The following is a 21,065-nucleotide window of genomic DNA, read 5'->3' as shown; positions in this document are numbered from 1 at the left end:
AAGTTTTTAATAAATATTTTATATTTATATATATTTAAGTCCACACACCCCAGGTTAAAGCCTCTTAATCTTGAGCTCTCCACATAACTGTAAGTTATAAATCAAGTGCTTTTCCACATTAACAAGAGTTTTGTTTTGTTTTTTAATTGAGAGTTCCCTATATATTCTGATGAAATCACAGTCTCTCTGAAGCGACAGAAACAAAAAAATATAGAGGTTTTGCCAATTTGTTTTCTCCACATTTGAGATTTTTTTTTCTTTCTTGGTCATATATTCTTTGAAATGTCAGCTAAGCCCTGAAAGCAGGTAATGAGGGTGTCCTGAGGCAAAGCATGGGCCCAGACACCTGCACTGTTTTCCATGTAATTTGCACTTAGAGACATTTCCTATGTCATTCCATGATCTCCATCCATATGGGAATGCTCTCTCTGGCCCTTGGAAACCTTCAGTAACACAGTAAAACATTTGGTAATACAAAGTTCTATTTAAGGAATTTGTCCAAGAACCGCCAGGAATCTTCGTTTCCCCAAATGGGTCATGAAATCATACTCCCAGCTCTGGGAGGGGAGGGTGTGAAGTCACGCCATCTTGTGTATGAGGAGAGAGAAAGATCACATGCTTCAATGATGGATGATATAGGAGAGGCTCAGGAGTTGATCTAAGCCCATTGAAATCGGGAGTTGAATCATCTTTCCTAGTCCCCCAGAGCGTGGCTGCTTTCCCTAGCTCATGTATTCAGCAGCAATTCACATCCTTGTCCAGTGTCCTCAGCATATCAAGGGTCAGTTCTGGGGCTGCCCAGGGTCTGGGACTGATATGTTCTGTCTTTCCTATGGAACATACACAGCCTTTCTACCCCGAAGTCTGGGATCACTAGAAAAATCTTCCTGCCTTCACAGTGCTGTCTAGATCAGATTATCTTCTGACCCCAAAACTCAGTGTAGCCCAATTAAGTCAGGCAAGTATTTAATTTTCAAACAAATAGACTTTAGTTGTGCTTCAAAATGTTACTGACTGGGATGGCCCAGGTGGGAATGTGGACCCTGGGGAAAATGAAGGCAACAGAGCTTGACACATGTCATGAAAATTCAAACCAACCAGAAATAGTTTTCATTTCTGGTAGCTAATATGTTAAAAATATAAATTAAATTTTAGGCTTGACCTGCTTGATTTAGCATTTGGTCATCCAAATGACTTGAAGAATGAAAGTAAAAAAGCCAAGATGGAAATAGTGTAGTACAGTGGAGTCAAAGGACCCAGGTTCAAATTCTGACTTTGCCACTAGCTATCTGTGTGATCTTGGACAAGTCACTTAGCTTCTTTGAGACTCAATTTCCTCAACTATGAAATAAAGGAATTGGATTAGATGACTTTGTTGACTGACTGACTGACCTCTCAGATTCCTGTGATAATTAAAGCTACTGCCTCATCCCATTTTCTTAAAGGATATTGTAATATGGGTCCTTCTCTTTCTGTGTTTATCTCTTAGTGCTGGTACATTGCCTGTCACTTTTCGTTGCCTGGAAGAAAACCTGGGGATTGATAAGCGTGTGACCCGATTTGTTCTCCCAGTTGGAGCAACCATTAACATGGATGGGACAGCGCTCTATGAAGCTGTAGCAGCCATCTTTATTGCCCAGATGAATGGGGTGGTCCTGGATGGCGGGCAGATCGTAACCGTGAGGTGGGTAGCTTGTCCTAGACAAGTTTTTTTTTTCCTTTTGTATTAGCTCCCTTCTCTGGAGAAATTAACACCTGTAGGGCCCCTTAATAGGGAGAGAAACAGAAATCAAAGTTTCCTAACTATGCTTTATAACAGCCAAAGCTGAAAAAAAAAAAAAGAACAGTGGCCGGATGGGGAATAGAAGGCCAAAAAACCCAAGGAATTACTGAGGAGTTATGGCAGAGAGGATGAAATCAAAAAGGAAAAAGTCCTATGAGCCTGATATGATCATTTCAACAAGCTTTATTAAGCATCTGCTGTTTACAAGGTACCATTGGTGGTGAAGATACATACAGGAAGGACCAGTGATTTTATCAACAGAGTTATAACTCCTTATGCCAAAACAAATCACAAGCCATCTAGGACTCTTTGGGTAGGTTCTAGGGAGTGGCTTGAGGCACAGGAAATTGGCCTGGATCACAAACCCACCGTCAGAAGTAAACCTAGACTTCAATTCTTCCTGCTTCTAAGTACAACATTCTAAGCACTTTATGTTGCTGACCCTGGGAATTCATTCCCAAAGATGGAAGGAAAAAAAGGTACCTGTCCTCAGAGAGCTTTCTTCCTTTCTCTGTTCTGGATAGATAAATAGATGATAGATAGATAGATAGATAGATAGATAGATAGATAGATAGATAGATTGATAGAGTGATATGTTAATAAATATATTAATAGATGTTTCTACTTCCTTTCTATGTCATTATAAAGAGTATACATTTTCATTTTTACCTAGAATCAATAGTTATTCATGTTAAAATTAACTCAATTATATTCATCATAAAAGCTATAGGACACGTGTCCAGGATCAAAGGAGCAGAGCTTTAGATTGTGAATCATTAAAGTGCACATTCTTTGAAGGCAAAGACTGTGTTTTTGCTTTTCTGTGTATTGACAGTGCTTTACACATCATCTGACAAGCACTTCAGAAATGCTTCTTGACTGACTGACTTTACTGTTGAAAGGGACTTTAGCAACCATCCAGTCCAGCTCCATCAGCTGACAGATGAGAAGTGATTTAGTGAAGTGATTTACCCAAAGACACACAGGTAGAAAGTCACAGAACTTGGAATCAAGGCCAGCTGCTTTGATTCCAACAGAGTGTTCTTTCTAATATGCTACTGGTTCCCATTTAATGATTCATGAGCCTCATTTGCAATGATGGTAGAAGGGGTTCATGCTAAGATTTTAATGGTAAGTAATTGCTTGTGAATATTATCAGCAGTATATTAAATTGAGCAACTAGGTAGCACAGTGGATAGAGTGCTGAGTCTGGAGTCAGGAAGACTTTATCTTCTTGAGTTCAAATCTGGTCTCAGACACTTACTAGCTGTGGGACCCTGGGCAAGTCACTTAGCCCCATTTGCCTCGGTTTCCTCATCTATAAAACGAGCTTCAGAAGGAAATGAGAAAACACTCCAGTATCTTTGCCAGGAAAACCCAAATAAAATCATGAAGAGTTGGACACAACCGAAATGAGTGAACAACAATAACAAAATGTTAAATTACCCTGGGAGTTCACAACACATTTTTTGTTGTTACTATTTAAAGTGGTTGTTAGAACAAAAAAAATGAGAATCACTAAACTGTGCCATGCTACTTCTCAGATGTATCTGATAAGGTCACTTGAAATGTTATTCTCTTTAAATTATCCAGCAATACTTCTGACTTTCGTTCTAGATGTTAACTCATTGAAAATTTTCTTAACACTTTCTTATGCTTCAAGATCAAGAGTCATCTGTAAAATTCAAGAGGTTGAAAGAGGTGGCCCCTTAAATTTAAGGATGTGTGAGTGAGGAAAACAGTAGCTAAGCATATGGCATTCACTCTATAGGATAAGCTGACAGCATAGCCAGTGAATTCAAACACTCAGACATTTTTAAGAACTAACGTCTTCATGTAGTCTAAAGAGCATCGTTAGCCATGTTCTCATTCTGTTCCTATTTTCTTCTTATAAATAGAAATGAGCAGCTGGGGCAGGACATTATCCTGGGGTTGAAAGAATGAGTTGGACCCCTCTGGTGGATATCTAGTCACTGGCCTCTCTCAGCCCATTGGTCAAACCCCAGGAAGTATCAGATGCCTTAACGTTAATCTTTCTTTCAGCTGGCTCTGATTTCCCTCATAGGACTGATGAGTCTGCTCCGTGGCAGGTCTTTCCTGGATTTGAGGGATAGTTTTTTAAGAGGGTCCTCTTTGAGGAAGAGAGTCCATCTGGTTAGCGTTCTCCCCAGATCCCTTGGGTCTCATAAGCTGGCCTCAATTGCTGGACAGCCATAAAACCCCACAATCCCAAGATGCTGAAGGCTGGAAATCATAAAGCCATTACCAAGATGGTGATAATCCTTTCCGTTATTTCAGAAAGCTTTATGCCAATTGAATGAGTAATACAATGGCCAATGCTTCAATTTATTTCAAGATTAATCCAGTTGCTTAGCATGAGAAATAGACCAGATTCTCATATAACTAGCACTGGTATATTTCATCTTTAGGAGATGACAGATTTTCTACCACATCTTCACTGTCACCATCATCATTCCATGGTTCCTATTGAACACCCTCTGAGTGTGATACGTGCAATTCTAGAGTTGGAAAGGACCTAAGAGATTATCTAGTCACTTCCCTCTACCTGATCCCATCACCCATTTTGCCCATGAGTAAACTGAAGCTTGGGAAGTTAAGTGTCTTACTTGGAGTCATATAGCTACCAAATGCCAGAACAAGAATGTGAACCATGGCATAGGAAAGGCAGTGGTGAAACGAAATTCTTCATTTTTATAAAATTTAATAAAATAATATTTCAGACTGTATAGGAAACAGAAGTTCACAGTCACCCAAATCCACACAATTCACTTGGCCTCGCCAGCTTTCTATACCTGGTCTGTCTTGGCTCTCCCATTTTTTCTGCAAAGTTGTTTCCATCCTTACTGACTTAAGTCAAGTCAACAAGCATTTCTCAAGCTCTTCCTATGTTCCAGACTCTGTGCTAAGCACTAAAGAAACAAAGAAAAGTGAAATCATGATCCCTGACCTCAAGGGACTCACAATCAAATGCTAAAACCTATGTACAAATAAGACACACCCAGGATAATCTAGAGGAAATCTCAAAGGGAAGGCACTGGCATTTTAGGGAAATGAGCAGAAGGCCAATGTGGGATCCCAAAGGTCTTGTAATCCAGGCTCTGATGATTACTATGTAACTGTGGACAAGTCACTTTCTATCTCTGAGCTTCATTTTCCTCATCTATAAAATGGAGACAATAATATTTGCATCATCTACCTCAGGGCTATCCAAAGAAAATGGCTTTGTAGATCCTGAAGTACAAAATAAATGTTATCATTGTTGTTATTTATCAAATATTCATCCCATTACATTAGAATCATACATCAACTATAACCTAAAGCTCAAAAAAAGTGAATAAATTCCAAGACTTTTCATTTCATCATAGTTTAAAAATATATAGATATATGTGTATATGTGTACATGTATGCATGTGTATATATGTATACATACATACATATACATATATACAGAGAGAGAGACAGAGAGAAAGAGAATGGAGAACAGAGAGAGAGACAGACAGAGACACAGGAGAGGGGGAGAGGAAGGGGAGACAGAGACAGAGAAGGGGAGAGAGAGAGAGAGACAGAGAGAAAGACAGAGAGAGAGAAACAGAGACAGAAACAAAGAAGCATAGTATAATGGAAAGAATGTTGGATGAAGTAACAGAGGACCTGGATCAGAATTGGATTCAATGATACCACCTATGTGATCTTGGACAAGTCATGTTTCACCTCTCTCGGCCTCAGTTTCAGCATCTGTAAAATAAAAGGATTGGACTAAATGACATTTTCACTTCTAACCCTAGATCTATAATCCTAGTCACAAACCTCTCTGAGTCTCAGTTTCCTCATATGTAAAATAAGGAAGTTGTACTAGAAGACTTCTAAGAACACTTCTAGCCTGAGATAATTTTGAGAAAATTAAACATATCAAAGTAATGTTTCTAATGACTATTATAAAACCCATGTATCCTCATTCACTCAAAGAAATCAAGTGAGATATGTGTAAAGCACTTAACACAGTGTCTGTCCCATAGTCAGTGCTTAATAAATACTTGCCCCAGGTCACCTCTACATAAACTCTTTCTCACTGTATGACATCTTGGGAATGTAAAAAAAAAAAACAACAAAAAACGAATAGGTAACATTATGGTGCCACAGACATTCACATTGGAAACTCTTGACACAGGCCTAAATTTCAGCTTCTGAATCATATCACCTCCATACTCACAAGGACAGACAGCTCCACTCCTACTCAGATTGTAAGACACAAAGCTCCGTAGACTTTGTATTCCAATGTATCCCTGAAGAAAAATGTTTGAAACTCCCTTGGTCCAGTGAACTTCCAATCCTAAAGTGCTCCTTGACTATAATCTATGTTATGGTACCTTGCTCCAAATTCCTATCATTTGAAATTTAGTTTGGAAGGGCAGAAGGAATATCTACACCAGACAGAGGTATTGATATTGATACCTTGATATTGATACCCTGGGACAAGTCCCCAGTTACTCTTCCTAGTCATAGCTCTGATGAGTGATAAATTTGAATTCTTGTTTAAATTATGTATGATGCATGAAGAAAAGAATGTAAGTCTTATTTAATTATAGAAATCGTCCTAATATGGCCTCTGAAGCTATCCAGGATTAGGTCAGCAGTAGAAGTTCTAAATTCTTATTTCTTAAGCAAAATTCTAAAAAGGGCCCTGCCCTCCAGCCCACCTTGCTTCGAGGCACCCCCACTTTGTGCTCCACTTAAAGGGGATGAAGAGCTGTTTAGCAGACACCAAAAGGCCAAGTTGTGTGGTAGCTCTGGATGTAAGGCAAGAAAGCCAGAGATCCCTAATGTTATGAACCGAATAACCAAGAGAAAGGAAACAGGACCTTCCGGGTTGTGTCCACATCCAGGTGCATAAAACTACCTTTGTAGGGAAATGTATTTCATAGGTGCTTAGCAAATGCTCGGTCCCTTCCTTGCCTCTCAGGCAAAAAAAAAAATACCCAGTTAGAGCTCTGGGAACTTACACAGTGCTTACAACTGTTCTCCAGGCCTAGCAAGAGTCAGAGAATGGGACAAGGCATGAGTATAAACACCTAATTCCACCCCTATGATAATTGCCTATTTTGAATGCACAGAATTGATGAGCCCAAGCTTAGAAATCAAGAAATGGCACCCTTAAAAGGCTTTTTGCTTCCAGGGCAGAAAATGAGGATAAAGTGACTCACAAGACTGATTACACATATGACAAGGGTGAGAGCCAAGGCCGCTGGCATTTCAGAAAGATTCGCCTGCTCAGCTTTCTAATCAGGCCCAGTGAAAAGACAGACACTTCTCTTTCCCTAGTTTTCAGGCCCTTAAAGGCAGGCTTCAGTAGAGTGAGTCTTCCCAAGATGTCTGGATCTGAACCGCAGTTTTTTCATCTTCTGTGTCCTCCCCTAAGTGGCCCTGGAGAACAGAAGTGTCTAGGCCCAGGTGTGGGAGACGGTAGGATTTATAGATATAACAACTAAATTGTGGTAGCTCTGAGCATGATACGTCAAATGCTCCCTGCTAAAGTTAAGATTAGGGCGGCTTAGACGATTTGATTGGGCACTGGGCTGTTGCAGTAGCCCTAGAATTTTTGAGCTATCCACAGGGGCATCCCCACTTCTCACTTCCTGATAAAGTCAGCTGGAAGTAATTTTTTAAAAAACATTACTTCCCTGGAAGTGACGTGTTGATTAATGGAAAGTAAAGGAGAAAAAAAAAATCTCCATCTTTTGTGGCTCCCAGAAACTAGGAAGAATGGCTAGTATCCAGATCTCCCCAAAGAGTGACTGGCCTACAGCCTCAGTCTTCCTCTCTCCCAGACAGAACTTTCTACAACAGCCCTGGTATACCCAGGACATTGCTAATTGGAAGCCAATTATGGGAGATGCTTCAGGAAGAAAGTTCCCCTTTTTAAGTCCATATCATTTCTCGTCTGCCTCTCTTAGAATAATGGCTTTTCCATTCCAACCATGGAATGTCGGGAGTGTCTAGAGTGTTGTCTGCAGTCTGCAGGCCCCGTCTTCTTATCCACTCTAACAAGGATGGAGACTTGGCTTTCAGGATCCTTATGCTGATGTTGGCTGTGGAGTCCTTGGGCCTTCATCACATACTCTAGTGGGAAAAATGATGGGGAGGAGACTTTCTCCCCTTGAATTTCGGAGTTTTGGGGGAGAGCTTGGCAGAACCTAAGGAATCATATTCCTTGGGAATGGATTAGAGCACCCCCTATTTCCTTGGGCTGGGGCAGGATAACAGGACCATAGCCTTGGAGCTGGAAGGGAGCTCAGAGATCATGGAGTCCAAGCCTTCACTTTACAGATTAGGAAAGTGAGGCACAGAGAAGAAATATTGCCTAGGATTATAGGACCATAGATTTAGAACTGAAAGGGCCCCCCATTTTATAGATAAGGAAACTGAGGCATGAACAAGGGATGATACTTAGGGTCATAGATTTTAGAGGAGCTAGTAGCAACCTTAGAGTAGGAAAGACTTAGGAGGCATAAGGCATAAAGACTTGGACTTGGGGTCAAAAAAATTCCGAGTCACCTTGAACAAGTCATTTAACCTTTGTTCGTCCATTTCCTTCTCTGAGTTTGTCATTCTGTCGTATCCTACTCTTCGTGACCCCATTTAGGGTTTTCTCGGCAGATACCGGAGTAGTTTGCCGTTTCCTTCTCCAGCTCATTTTACAGAGGAGGAAACTGAGGCCAACAGAGTTAAGTAACTTGCCCAGGGTCACACAGCTAGTAAGTGTCTAAGACTAGATTTGAACTCAGGAAAATGAGTCTTCTTGACTCCAGGCTGGGTGCTTTACCCACTGGGTCACCTAGCTGCCCCTCCTTATCTTTAAAGTGGGAATAATAATAGTACCTATCTCCCACAATTATTGCGAAGATTAAATGATAAAACATACATAAAGCATTTTGCAAACCTTAAAGGACCATATAAATGCCAGCTCACGTCGTGATCATGACTGTCATTGTTATTAGCCATTGGGCGTAAGCCCCTCACTTTACAGAGAGGGGATGTGAGAGGACAATAGAATCATAGATTTAGACCAAGGGACATCAGAAGGCATGAGACCAACCCCCTCGCTTTATAAATGAGGAAACTGAAGCGCGAAGAAGGCAAAGTTTACATAGCTAGTGTCTGAATGAGCTGACAAGTGGGATTGAAGCTTGGGTCTCTGGAGCTGTCCCATGATACCTTTTAAGCTGGGGGGAGGTGTTGAAGAAATGATGACCACAGGGGGAGCGAGGAATGACCCCAGAGTGGGATGCAGTTAAAGAATGGTTTATGTCCCATGTGCCTCATCCTCTCTTTGTTTCTGCAGCCTCACAGCCACCCTGGCCAGTGTTGGAGCCGCCAGCATCCCCAGCGCGGGGCTGGTCACCATGCTTCTCATCCTGACGGCCGTGGGCCTCCCAACACAGGACATCAGCCTACTTGTTGCTGTTGACTGGCTCTTGTAAGTATCTGCAGATCCCATCACTTTAAAGGATTCTAGAAACGCCACCACTAAGCTGCTCAGTTAGGCTGGAGAGACGTTTGCTGTTACCCCTTCCTCTGCATTTATTTTGTACTTAAGAATTTATATACATGTTGAATGCTACACCTGACATATGTAGGTGCTTAGTAAATGCTAGTTGACTGACTAAAGCTCCTGACAGCCCCAAGAGAAGCCATAAGTTCCTCAAGAGAGATTGTAGGGTCATACACGGACCTAGAAGTGGGATGGCCCCATCTAGTCCAACTGCTTTGTTCTACGGATAATGGAACTCAGGCCTAGAGATTGAATGACTTGCATAAGGTCACACAGGTGGTAAGTGTCAGTGAAGGTGTCTGAACCCAGGTCCTCTGATTTCAGAGCCAAAGCCTTTTCCATTGGACCACACTGCCTCCCTAGGGAGTGCAAGCACAGGGATGGTTCGGTTTTTGCCTTTGTATCTCCAGTATCTCATATGGTGCTTTGCACATAGTAAGCATTTAATAAATTACTGAATTGAATTGAGTGACATTGGGAAAGTGGTGTCCCCTCTCTGGGCCTCAGTTTTCTCACTGTAAAATGAGGTGGCTGGGGTGAGTGTCCTCCAAGGGTCCTGAATTAGATAAGGTATGAAAAAGAGCTTTGCAGACCTCAGAGTACTACAGCAATTATTATAATTGCAACATGGTCCCATGCTGTGGCCTTAGCCTCAAAGAGAAGTATCTTTGTGGATAGAGCGCTAGGCCTGGAGGCAAGAAGACCTGAGTTCAAATCTAGCCTCAGATACTTCCTAGCTGTGTGACTCTGGGCAAGTCACTTAACAACCTCAGTTTCCTCATCTGTTTGTTGTCATCATCATTGTTGTTGTCGAGTTGTTTCAGGCCTGTCCAACTCTCCATGACCCCAAGTGGGGTTTTCTTGGCATGGATACTAGAATGGTTTGCCATTTCCTTCTCCAGCTCATTTTACAGATGAGGAAATTGAGGCAAACAGGGTTAAGTGACTTGCCCAGGGTCACACAGCTAAGTGTCTGAGGCCAGATTTGAACTCAGAAAGAAGAGTCTTCAAGACTCCAGGCCAGGTGCTCTTTCCATTGCACCAATAATAACACCTACTTCCCAGGATTGTTATGGGCATCAAGTGAGATCATATTTGTAAAATTCTTTGTAAACCTTAAAGCGCTATGCAAAGGGAAGCCATTAGAATTGCTACTGCCTTGTGATTCCCTGAGACTCATTTCCTCGTTCGTAAAGTGAAGGGGCTGGATAAGATGGGGTCCAAAGGTCCCTTTTAGCTTGGTATCTCTGCTTCTATCATGACTTATTATTTAGCTTAGTTCTTCATCATAAGCATTGCCAGGGGATTAGGTCTAAGACACTTGCAAATCCATTTGAAACAACACGTGAGTTTCTGAGTCATGTTTCTGAGCTGTCTTTTTTTGTGGGTTTTGAACCAGAAGGGAAGGCCCTGCAAATAAAGTTGCCTTAAAATAAAGAGTATTGGGGGAGATGCCCTTTTGAGCTTCCTTCTGACCCCAGCATTCTCAGAATCTCAGCAGAAAGTCCTTGTCCTCTGAACAGAAGCCCCTAGAGGTCAGGGATTATTTCACTTTGTACACATCACCTAGCACTATGCCTGGCACAGGCAGGCACATAGCAAGTATTCCTAGATTGAGTAAAACATGTAGACCAGGAGATCTTAAACTGGCCTATGGTTAGATCTTGGGGGATCCATGACTTTGGCTGGGAAAAAAAAATCTTTATTTCCATTAACCACTAAGTGGCAGAGTGAGGATTTGAACCCAGGTCCTAGGACCCCAAATCTACTAATCTTTCCACTATATCCCCCTGTGGTGGCAGGATCTGTGATTATTAACTAACACAAATTTGAGTTGAAATGTGCAGGGGAAATGTGTTCTAATCTGTTTCTGCAATTATGATGGAGAAATGGAAAGAGAAATGGAAAAATATGGCTGGTTGGACAAGGTCAAGAGATCAGAACGGCTTTTGTCTTAGCCTCTCTGTGAGTCTAGCCTGAGGAAGGCAGTCAGAGATAGGATCCCTGTACCTCTCTCACTTCCCAGATGTGTGACCTTGGGCAAGTCACTTACTCTCTGGGCTAAAGCAACTCCATTTGTAAGAGGATAATAATACCTTCGTATTTGAAGTCAGGGAACAGGGCCAGACGAAGTCCTGATGCTGCAGTCAGAGGGCCCAGGTTCTAATCCTATCTATGACACTATCTTCATGACCTTCCCTGGAACACAGCATACCCATCTATAAAATTAGGGAATTGAGCTAGATGACTCTAAAGGTCCTCCTTCTGGATCTAGATTTGGATCCCAGGACCTCTGGGAGACTCTTTCCAGTTCTCAGGCTTAGGGACCTACAAAGCCTAGGTTTCTATAAAAGTGAGGGATAATTATGAAGAAAAAAGGGGGAGGCCAATTTTAAGAGGGAAGGGAGACTAGGCAGTGTTGGTGATCTATTCCAGGGACTTGGAGCTGAGACAGCCTTCTTTGAATTAGTAACCAGAGCCACATTCTTTCTAGACAGCGAGGGAGAAACGTTGGCAGGGACTGTGGGGCCTGGGTTTAGGGGCTGGTGGGCTCCCTGTTAGTGACCAGGAGGCTATTGTCAGAAAGAGGGACAATTTTCAGAACCAAGGAGTTCAAGGAGGACCTAGTGTCAGACAGAGATGATCTAAAGGGGAAAAAAAGGATAACATAGAAAGGAAAAGCGAAGGGTTTTTTTTCTCCCTTTCCAGGCACAGTTTCTAAGCTTTTATAACTCCAGAAATTTTTCAATTTAAAACTAAACAAAACCCTGCAGTGACATTTAATGGTGCCACGTTATTTGCCAACCACTGGAAACTTTCCAGCTTTACTCCCGCCTGCCAAGCCCTGGAGGCTTTTCAGTGGGGTAGCTCGGGAGATCTGTAAATGTCACTGCAGAAGCCCTGATTCTGTAGACCTGAGAACAGCCTCAACCCCGAGATATGCAGAGTGAATAAAATTTCCAAATCTGAGCTGATTCTCAGAACCAAGTATTTGTATGGGAATCTACTACAAATGAGTGTGAGTGTGAGTGTGTGTGTATGTATGTATATCATACATGTTATACGTGTACATGCACATATACATATGTATATACATGTGCATCTATATACACGTATGTGTGTGTATGTATGTATATATATAATATATATATATATATATACACACACACACATCTACATCTGCGTGCATACATACAGATAAAAAGATAGAGACACATAGTCAGTAAACATTTATTATGTGCCAGGCACTGTGCTAAGTGCCAAATATGCAAATATGAAAAGGATAGTTCCTCCCTTCAAAGGACTTAATCTCTAATGGGGGAAGACAGGTCACAAAAGGAAGCAGAACAGGGTGGGAAGAAGCCATTAGACCCCTTACTGTTTTCATTGGTGATGGTGGTCCCTCATTCTCTAAGAGGACCAATGATGTCATGAGGGCGATGTCTTGACTTGAGGGTACCAGGCAAGGGGTTGCTTAAAGTAGTCTTTCTTTGGGAGGGGGAGTCTACTCCCTTCCATTTCACTTTTGGATAGCAATCATCCTCTGGCTGGGCTCAGTGCCTGAAATATATCCCTGTCACCCCTTCCTCTGATAATAATCCCTAGCTTCCCTCAAAGCTTTGCTCACCAGCCACATCCTATGAGGGGCGTTTCCTGACATTCTCCCCACCACACACACACACACACACACAAACACACACAATTGCTAGTGTCCTTTTCCGCAGCCCTGAAATGACTTTATCTGTATTTTTGTTGACTTATTTTCATACCTATTGCTTTCTCCTTGCTCCTTCACTTCATCTCTTGATCCAGCACAAGCTTATGAGGGCAGGAAGTTTTTCTTTTTTGTCTTTGTGTCTTCAGGGCCTAGCACTGCTTGTCAGATAAATGAATGAGTGGATGAATGAAGGGATAGATGAATGAATGAATAAATGAGTGAATGAATGAAGAGATGGATGAATGAATGAATGAAGAGATAGATGGATGGTGAATGAATGAATAGATGAAATGAATTAATTGCATAATTCATTAATGAAAATTCTTCTTTAGAGAGTTCAGGATCTCTTTGACAAAATATATCTAGTAAACTCTCTCCTCCATCACATTAATATCCAGGTAAAACTTTGATAGAATGATCATCAAGGGTATTGCTGAAGGGCAGAGTTGTTGAGGAAAGGCAACACTCAACATGATTGGTTTTCTCAGCACTGGAACATCCAGGTCTGCATCTGAGGCTCAGGTTTTCATTAGCACCAGATGATGAAGATGTCCCCTTCTCCTCCACTTTCCTTCCTGTCTTCCTTCCTGCTGCTCTGTGCCCCAGCCCCCCCCCAGCTAAGCAAATCACTCACCTCCACCCACCCTGAAAGGAAAAAGCCCGAGGCAGATATATTTATTTCCTGTTTTTTGTGCATGATTAGAAGGGTGAATCCGTCATAGCTCCCTCCCCCCTCTGGGGCCTACTTTCTGAAAATCAGAATGAAAAGAATCGTAGAGAATTCGGGTAGAAGGGATGTCAATAGCCATCAATAGCCTTCTAGTCCTCTGCACAGCAATCCAACAAGTGCTTGGCCAGTCTCTGATGGAAAATTTCCATGGATAAGGAACTCACCACTTCCCAATGCAGCCCATCAGACACTGGGGTGGCTCTCATTGTTGGGATGGCTTTAATGATATCAAGCCTACATTTGCCTCTTTGCAAGACACACATTGCCCCTGATTCTGTCCTAAGGGTCTACCCCAGACTCATTGATTTAGAGCAGGAAGGAACCTTTGGAAGTCATTAAGACCAATGGCCTGATTTTGCAGATAAAGAAACTGAGGGCCATACCAGATCTTACATTATATTATGAAGCAGTTGGTCGAAGCTAGTTGGTACTGGCTAAGAAATAGAGTGGTAGATCAGTAGAATAGGTTAGGTACACAAGACACAGTACTCAATGACTATAGTAGTCTACTGTTTGATAAACCCAATGACCTCAGCTTCTGGCATAAAAATTCACGATTTGACAAAAACTGCTGGGAAAACTGGAAAACAGTATGACAGAAACTGGGCATAGAACCAACATCTTACCAAAATAAAGTTGAAATGGGTACATGATTTAGATATAAAGGCTGATACTATAAGTAAACTGGGAGAGCAAGGAATAGTTTACCTGTCAAATTAATGGAGAATAGAAGAATTTATGATCAAATGAGATAGACATTATGAAATGCAAAATGGATGATTTTGATTAAATTAAATTAAAAAGGTTTTGCACACAAAGCCAATGCAACCAAGATTAGGAGGGAAGCAGCAAATTGGAAATAATTTTTATAAGCAGTGTCTCTGATAAAGGCCTCATATCTAAAATATATAGGGAATTAAGTCAAATTTACAAGAATACAAGTCATTCCCCAACTGATAAATGGTCAAAGGATATGAATAGTCAGTTTTCAGATGAAGAAATTAAAGCTATCTATAATCATATGAAAAAATGCTCTAAATCACTATTGATTAGACTAATGCAAATCAAAACAGCTCTGAGGTACCACAACACACCTATCAGATTGGCCAACATGACAAAACAGGAAAATTATAAATGCTAGAGAAGATGTGGGAAAATTGGAATACTAACGCATTGTTGGTGGAGTTGTGAACTGATCCAACCATTCTGGAGAGCAGTTTGGAACTATGCCCAAGGGCTGGCTCTTTGACCCAGCAATAGCACTGCTAGGGCTATATCCCAAAGAGATCATAAATATGAGGAAAAGACCCACAGGTACAAAAATATTTATAGCAGCTCTTTCTGTGGTGGCAAAGAATTGGAAATTGAGGGGATGCCCATCAATTGGGGAATGGCTGAACAAGTTGTGGTATATGAATGTAATGGATACTATTGTGCTATAAGAAATGATGAGCAGGTAGACTTCAGAAAAACCTGGGAGAATTTATATGAGCTAATGCTGAGTGAGGTGAGCAGAACCAGGAGAACATTGTGCACAGTAAAAGCCGCATTGTGCAATAACTGACTCTGATAGACTTAGCCCTTCTCAGAAATACAAGGACCTAAGACAACTTCAAAAGCCTCATGATGGGAAATGCTCTCCACATCCAGAGAAAGAACTATGGAGTCTGAATGCAGATCCAAGCATATTACTTGCTGCTTTTTTTCCCTTCTGTTTTGTTTTGTTTCCTCTTTCATGTGGTTCCTTCTATTGGTTCTAATTCTTCTTTACAACATCACTAATGTGAAAATATGTTTAATAGGAATGTATATGTATAGCCTATATCAGATTGTGCACTGTCATGGAGAGGAAGGGGGAGAAAAATTTAAAACTCAAAAGCTTATGAAAGTGAATGTTGAAAACTAAAAATTAATTAATTTGAAAGTTAAAAAAAAAGTTTGGAAGAAAAAAAAAAGAAACTGAGTCCCAAAGAGCTTAAAGATTTGCCCAATTCACAAAACTAGTGTCTGAGGTGATGTTTGAACCTAGGTTTTCTTGTCTTCACCTTTGCCATTTCCATTGAGGTAGAAGCTCTGATAAAAGTCAGGCACAATTTTTTTTTTCCAGGGACAGAGTTCCCTCCCTCCTTTATGCTCTCTTATCAGGATCAGGGTTTTCAGATGCTGCAGAAGTTTACCTGCCGGATGCATCAACATTCTGACAGTAAGATGGGAAAGTGAGAGCCCATGTTCCTACCCACTTTCTCCTTCCTGCCCAGAAATTCCAGTCAGTGGCTCGTCCCCAGCATAGAGCTCTCTGTCTGCTCTCCTGATGGGCCCGGAAGGGCAGACGTGTCTTCTCAAGCATCTCCACTAAATTTGAAATCCTCCAAAGCTATATTGGTATCCTTTCATTTCCACCTTCCTTTTTGGCAAGCCAGGAACATTACATTTTCACCAAGGGTGTCATTCATGACTTTACTCGGGAAGTTTAAGACTATTTGGTGAAAAGAAATACAGAGCCATTCCAGTATCCTGTAACGTCTCTGAAGATTTTGTTCCTGAGGTCAACAAGTCAGGGCAGGCTTTAGAAAGCTATGAATAACGTCAGCTTTTGCTTTCCCAGGCTTTCTCAAGGCCCGAGAATTGGCCCTTTGAGACGGTTTTCTTGTGTGAACTAAAATTTTGCAATTCTTACTATTGCTAAAAAATCCCTAAATTTCTACTTTTGGTTAAGTTCAGAGGGCAGTCAAACATTCCCCTGTAACTTTCTTATTTGTATTTGCAGAGAAGAGGGTCAGAAACAGTGGCCATCTGCTGCACTGGGAATTGGATTTAAGTGTGAGGCATTGTGGGAATTTTGCCAGCCTATGTTGTGAAGGGTGTGGATGTGATACATCTCATTAAAAAACAAAAACAAAAACAAAAAACCTCAGCTTTACAGAAAACAATCAGCTTGATATCTTCATCTCCTGGCCCATAGGAGGGCTGGGAAGCAAATACTTGGACTGCCCTGACCCACTGATGAATTGTAAAGAAAAGACAAGAATTCAGTTAAATTCCACAAGTATCTGTTAAGCTCCAACTATGCGCTAAGAAAAACAAAGGCAAAACATGAAAGGGCCCCTGCCCACAAAGAGTTTACATTCTACTGGGGAAAATAGCATATACCCAGATAAGTGAAGATTAAATATTTTGAAAGAAAATACAAAGTAATTGGTGTTGGGGGGAGGAAAAGCAGTAACAACTGTGGTTGTGAAGGAGGGTGAGGATCAGGAAAGGCTAATGATGGGAAGTGGTACCTGAGCTGAGTCGTGTAGGGATCTAAGAGAGACACAGGTGAGGAGAGAGCCCATTCCAGGGATGGAGGGAATGTGAGGTGCAGAAAATAGCAACAAAGCCTATTGGCTTGAATATGGAATTCATTGAGGGGAGCATCGTCCTTCTTTAAACCTAAACAATCATTTTGCATTCTCTGTCTCTCTGTCTCTGTCTCTCTAAGATGAAACTTAAGAGAGGTGAATATAATGTCTCACACCAGCTCCACAAGCATAAGGTGGCGGTGTGGCTAGATAACATTTCATTTGAAGAAGATCTAGGAGATTTTAATGCACTCCAAACTCAATATGAGTGTTATATCTTAATCAAGAAAGCTAACAGGCTTGTTTACATGTGGAAATATGGAGATGATCATCCTGCCATACTCTCTGATCTGTTCTGATCACATCTGAATTATTGCATTCAGTTACGGGAAGTATATGGAAAAGTTAATGAGAGTCCAGACAAAAGCAAAGAGGGTACCGTACATCTACTGGTGATTTCCTTTTTTTTTTTTTTTAGAATTCCACAGGTGGCTCATCTTTTCAGTGACACTAAGGTGGGGGTGAGGAATGACCTAGCAATAGATGTTTAAAATCTACGTTTTCTAAATAGTATTTGTAACCTAGAGGAAATGTTAACTACAAGGAGAGGGATTTGTGAAGCCTGGCTACCCATGTTTACAAGTGACTTCAATTATTTCTCACTTTCATCCTTTTCCATTTTTTCTTTCTTTATCCACAGAGATAGGATGCGAGAACTTCTGTCAATGTTGTAGGGGATTCCTTTGGGGCCGGCATCGTCTACCACCTGTCTAAGGCTGAGCTGGACAGTATCGACTCACAGCACCGAGGGCATGAAGACATAGAAATGACCAAGACTCAATCAATTTATGATGACATGAAAAACCATAGGGAAAACAACTCAAATCAGTGTGTTTACTCAGCACACAACTCTGTCATAGTAGATGAGTGCAAGGTACCTTTCCCATTTCTGGATATTGAGACATGTATCTAGTAATGCATGCTCCCTTTCCTTTAGGAAAAGAAAAACAATAACTTGCATGTATTATTTTCTAAATTGGTTTCCCAAAGATCACAGAGTAACTTCTCCAAGATGCCAAAAATCAGTACAATGCATTGGTATATTATATCTATGTGATATAAACCAATGGCTTGGTTTCCCCACATATACTCCTTAATGGTAGCCTTTTTTTAAAGCCCTATTTAGAAAGCATTTGCTGCTAAGTGGAGGGGAACATGAACAAGAGACCTCTCTTGCCTCCAGGAATTACCTCTTCCCCCACTACACTTCTTCAATTTGACAAGTTCTTTTGAAGACATAGCCAAAGTCAGTCTTTGGAATTCCTAGGTTTTTTTTTTTAATATCCTATTTTTAAACTCAAGACTAAGCCAAAAATATAGGTTGCCCATTCAGTTACAGAACACAAGCTTTACCTCTTTGCTGTGTATTTTTCAGTGGGGAAACATTGAGTAATACCCATTTGCCAAGCCTAATATTAGCTCATTCTGGTATGTGTGAACATGACCCTTGTGGCCTCCTTGTTCTTTGAGCAGGGAAAAATTTTCTCACCAAGAGTCATCTTTTTTTTTTTTAGAACCTTCATCTATGACTGTATTTTAAAGAAACACAAAATAATTCACTACATGCCCAGCTCCACCTCTCATGCAGCATGTGTTTTTTGTACTTACCTCCTAACTCGTGTGGGATTAGGTAGAAAAAGCTCAGTTGACTCTGTCTGGTCCTCACTGTAACTAATGTCTACTTCTGGGATCAATGTTATGATCAGAGCAGAGCAAACTTGGGAAATCCCTGACAGAAGGGCAAGGGGTCAACTCACAGCATGTGTTTGAAAAGATTTTTCTGGACCTTATCAGAGGTCATTCCAAGACTCATAGAGTTTATGGTGCATTGTGGATGTACCTATATTGTGATGGCAACTTTCTTCCTCATTCAAGAGTAAACTTCCTGTGGTCAATTTCCTCATGGTTCTTCCAAAGAGAGGCTATGAAACTTCAGATGGTGGGATTGATGGTAATATAGAAGTAGCTCCATTTTCCCAAGTTCTGCATTTCTGGTTGACTGATCACAAATCCTTGCTCTCTAAGAGACCAAGTTTCTAAATGGCCTATATATTTTGGAATCAAAACAAAACAGTGAAGTATAGTGGAAAGTAGGTCATCACTGGAGTCAGAGGACCTCGGCTGAAATTCTAGCACTTACTACCTCTGTGACTTTGGGCCATTCATTTTCTCTGTCTGGGCCTCAGACTTTCCCTCTATAAAATAAGAAGAATGGACTAGAATTCCAAGGCCCTTCCAGCTGCAAATCGATTATTCTTTCATCTCACCCCTTCTCTATGTTCTTATGGAGTCATGATGACTATGGATGGTAAACCAAAGATGGAGCTTGACCCCTGAAAACCACTCAGATGGCTTTGGTCTGGAAGGCTGACAAAGAAAGATTTGTCTGACAGTCAGTGAAGACTGGAAAACTCCCTCCAATTAGACAGAAACAGACATTTTGAAACAAAAGTAAAACTGAAGAAAGGAATTTTTTTCAAGCTTCTGTTGGCTAAATGTTCTGGGTTTTTCCCTCCTATTGAAATTTCTACTTTGTGCTGAAAGAAGGAAAGAAAGAAGAAAGCAAGAAAGAAAGAGAAAGAAGGAAATAAAGAAGGAAGGAAGGAAGAAAGAAAGAAAGAAAGAAAGAAAGAAAGAAAGAAAGAAAGAAAGAAAGAAAGAAAGAAAGAAAGGAAGGAAGGAAGGAAGGAAGGAAGGAAGGAAGGAAGGAAGGAAGGAAGGAAGGAAGGAAGGAAGGAAGGGAGGAAGGAAGGAAGGAAGGAGGGAAGGAAGAAAGAAAGAAAAATGGAAGATATAAGACTCCAGGTGAATGAATATTGTGTTCATTCAACTTAGCAAATCTTCCATTGAATGCCTCTATTTCTTTGCTCACTCTCTAGGACCTTATATTTTAATTCTCAAGGATGGTTGAAATAAAGTCTTCATCCATTTCTCTTGTTAGCAATACTAACATTTAACCCAACCAAAATAAAATAATAATGCCAGTCCCTGTAAATACTATTGACAAAATAAGGTTTATGAGCTTCATTCAATATGATAGATTCTAGGAAAGGGAGTTCCACATGAGTTTGTATTTGGAATTGGAAGAGATGGGTTCAAATCTTGACTTTGCCACTTACTACCTGTGTGACTTTGGGCTAATTACTTGATTGCTCTGGGTCTCAGTTTCTTCATCTATAAAAGGAAGATATAAGATGAGATGACCTCTAAGGTCCTGTCTGTTTCTAAATCCATGAGACTTATTCCTCTATCTTTTCTTTTGGGAAAGACACAAACCACTCTGAATATTTGGGATTTGGTAGCTTTTGTGGTCCAACCCTTTGAAAGGGGCATTTGGAAATTGTTCCTTTAGTTTCTGACAATGGACTGCATGACCAGTCCAGTCCAATCCAGCAAGTACTTCCTAAGCACCTACTGTGTGCAGGGAACCAGATTAGATATGCAGGATACAAACACATTTCAGACAGTTCCATAGTTACATGACTCAAGTAGTAGGAAGAGTTTTGGTCTTAAATTAGAAAGACATGAGTTCAAATCCAGAATTTAATAGCTGTGGGACCATGATCAAATCAATTATCCTCTCTGAACCTTAGTCTATCCATCTTTAAAATAGAGATAAAATGCCAGTGCCTTTCATAGGCTTCTTGTGAATATCCAATTAGATGATGTATACAAGGTACTGTGCAAACCTTAAAACACTATGTACATATCAATTATTTAATCTGTTAAGTCAATCATTTGCAGATTTGTCATTTAGCTATCTAGTGAGCTGACTGGTAGTCTCAATGTCTAAGGTGTTAAGATGACTGAAACAAAAAGATGAACTACTTATGTCCTTAATAATGCTCTTAGTTTTCTGCAGA

At 40.8% G+C, this 21,065-nt stretch overlaps 1 protein-coding gene across 1 annotated transcript in view; it reads left to right on the top strand.

Annotated features, from left to right (window-relative positions):
- The window catches only part of SLC1A2 (solute carrier family 1 member 2), a 172,318-nt gene that overhangs the window by 134,975 nt on the left and 16,278 nt on the right, over window positions 1-21,065 (top strand). The window contains 3 exon segments of the mRNA XM_020963926.2: window positions 1,490-1,684; window positions 9,144-9,278; window positions 17,845-18,076. Of these exon segments, the coding sequence (XP_020819585.1) occupies window positions 1,490-1,684; window positions 9,144-9,278; window positions 17,845-18,076 (562 nt within the window).

The sequence above is a fragment of the Phascolarctos cinereus genome, unplaced genomic scaffold (genome assembly GCF_003287225.1).
Source record: "Phascolarctos cinereus isolate Bilbo 61053 unplaced genomic scaffold, phaCin_HiC Scaffold_9;HRSCAF=440, whole genome shotgun sequence".
In the NCBI taxonomy this organism is placed as follows: domain Eukaryota; kingdom Metazoa; phylum Chordata; class Mammalia; order Diprotodontia; family Phascolarctidae; genus Phascolarctos; species Phascolarctos cinereus.
The sequence above is the reverse complement of the archived record's forward strand: the minus strand, read 5'-3'. Positions and strand labels throughout refer to the sequence as shown.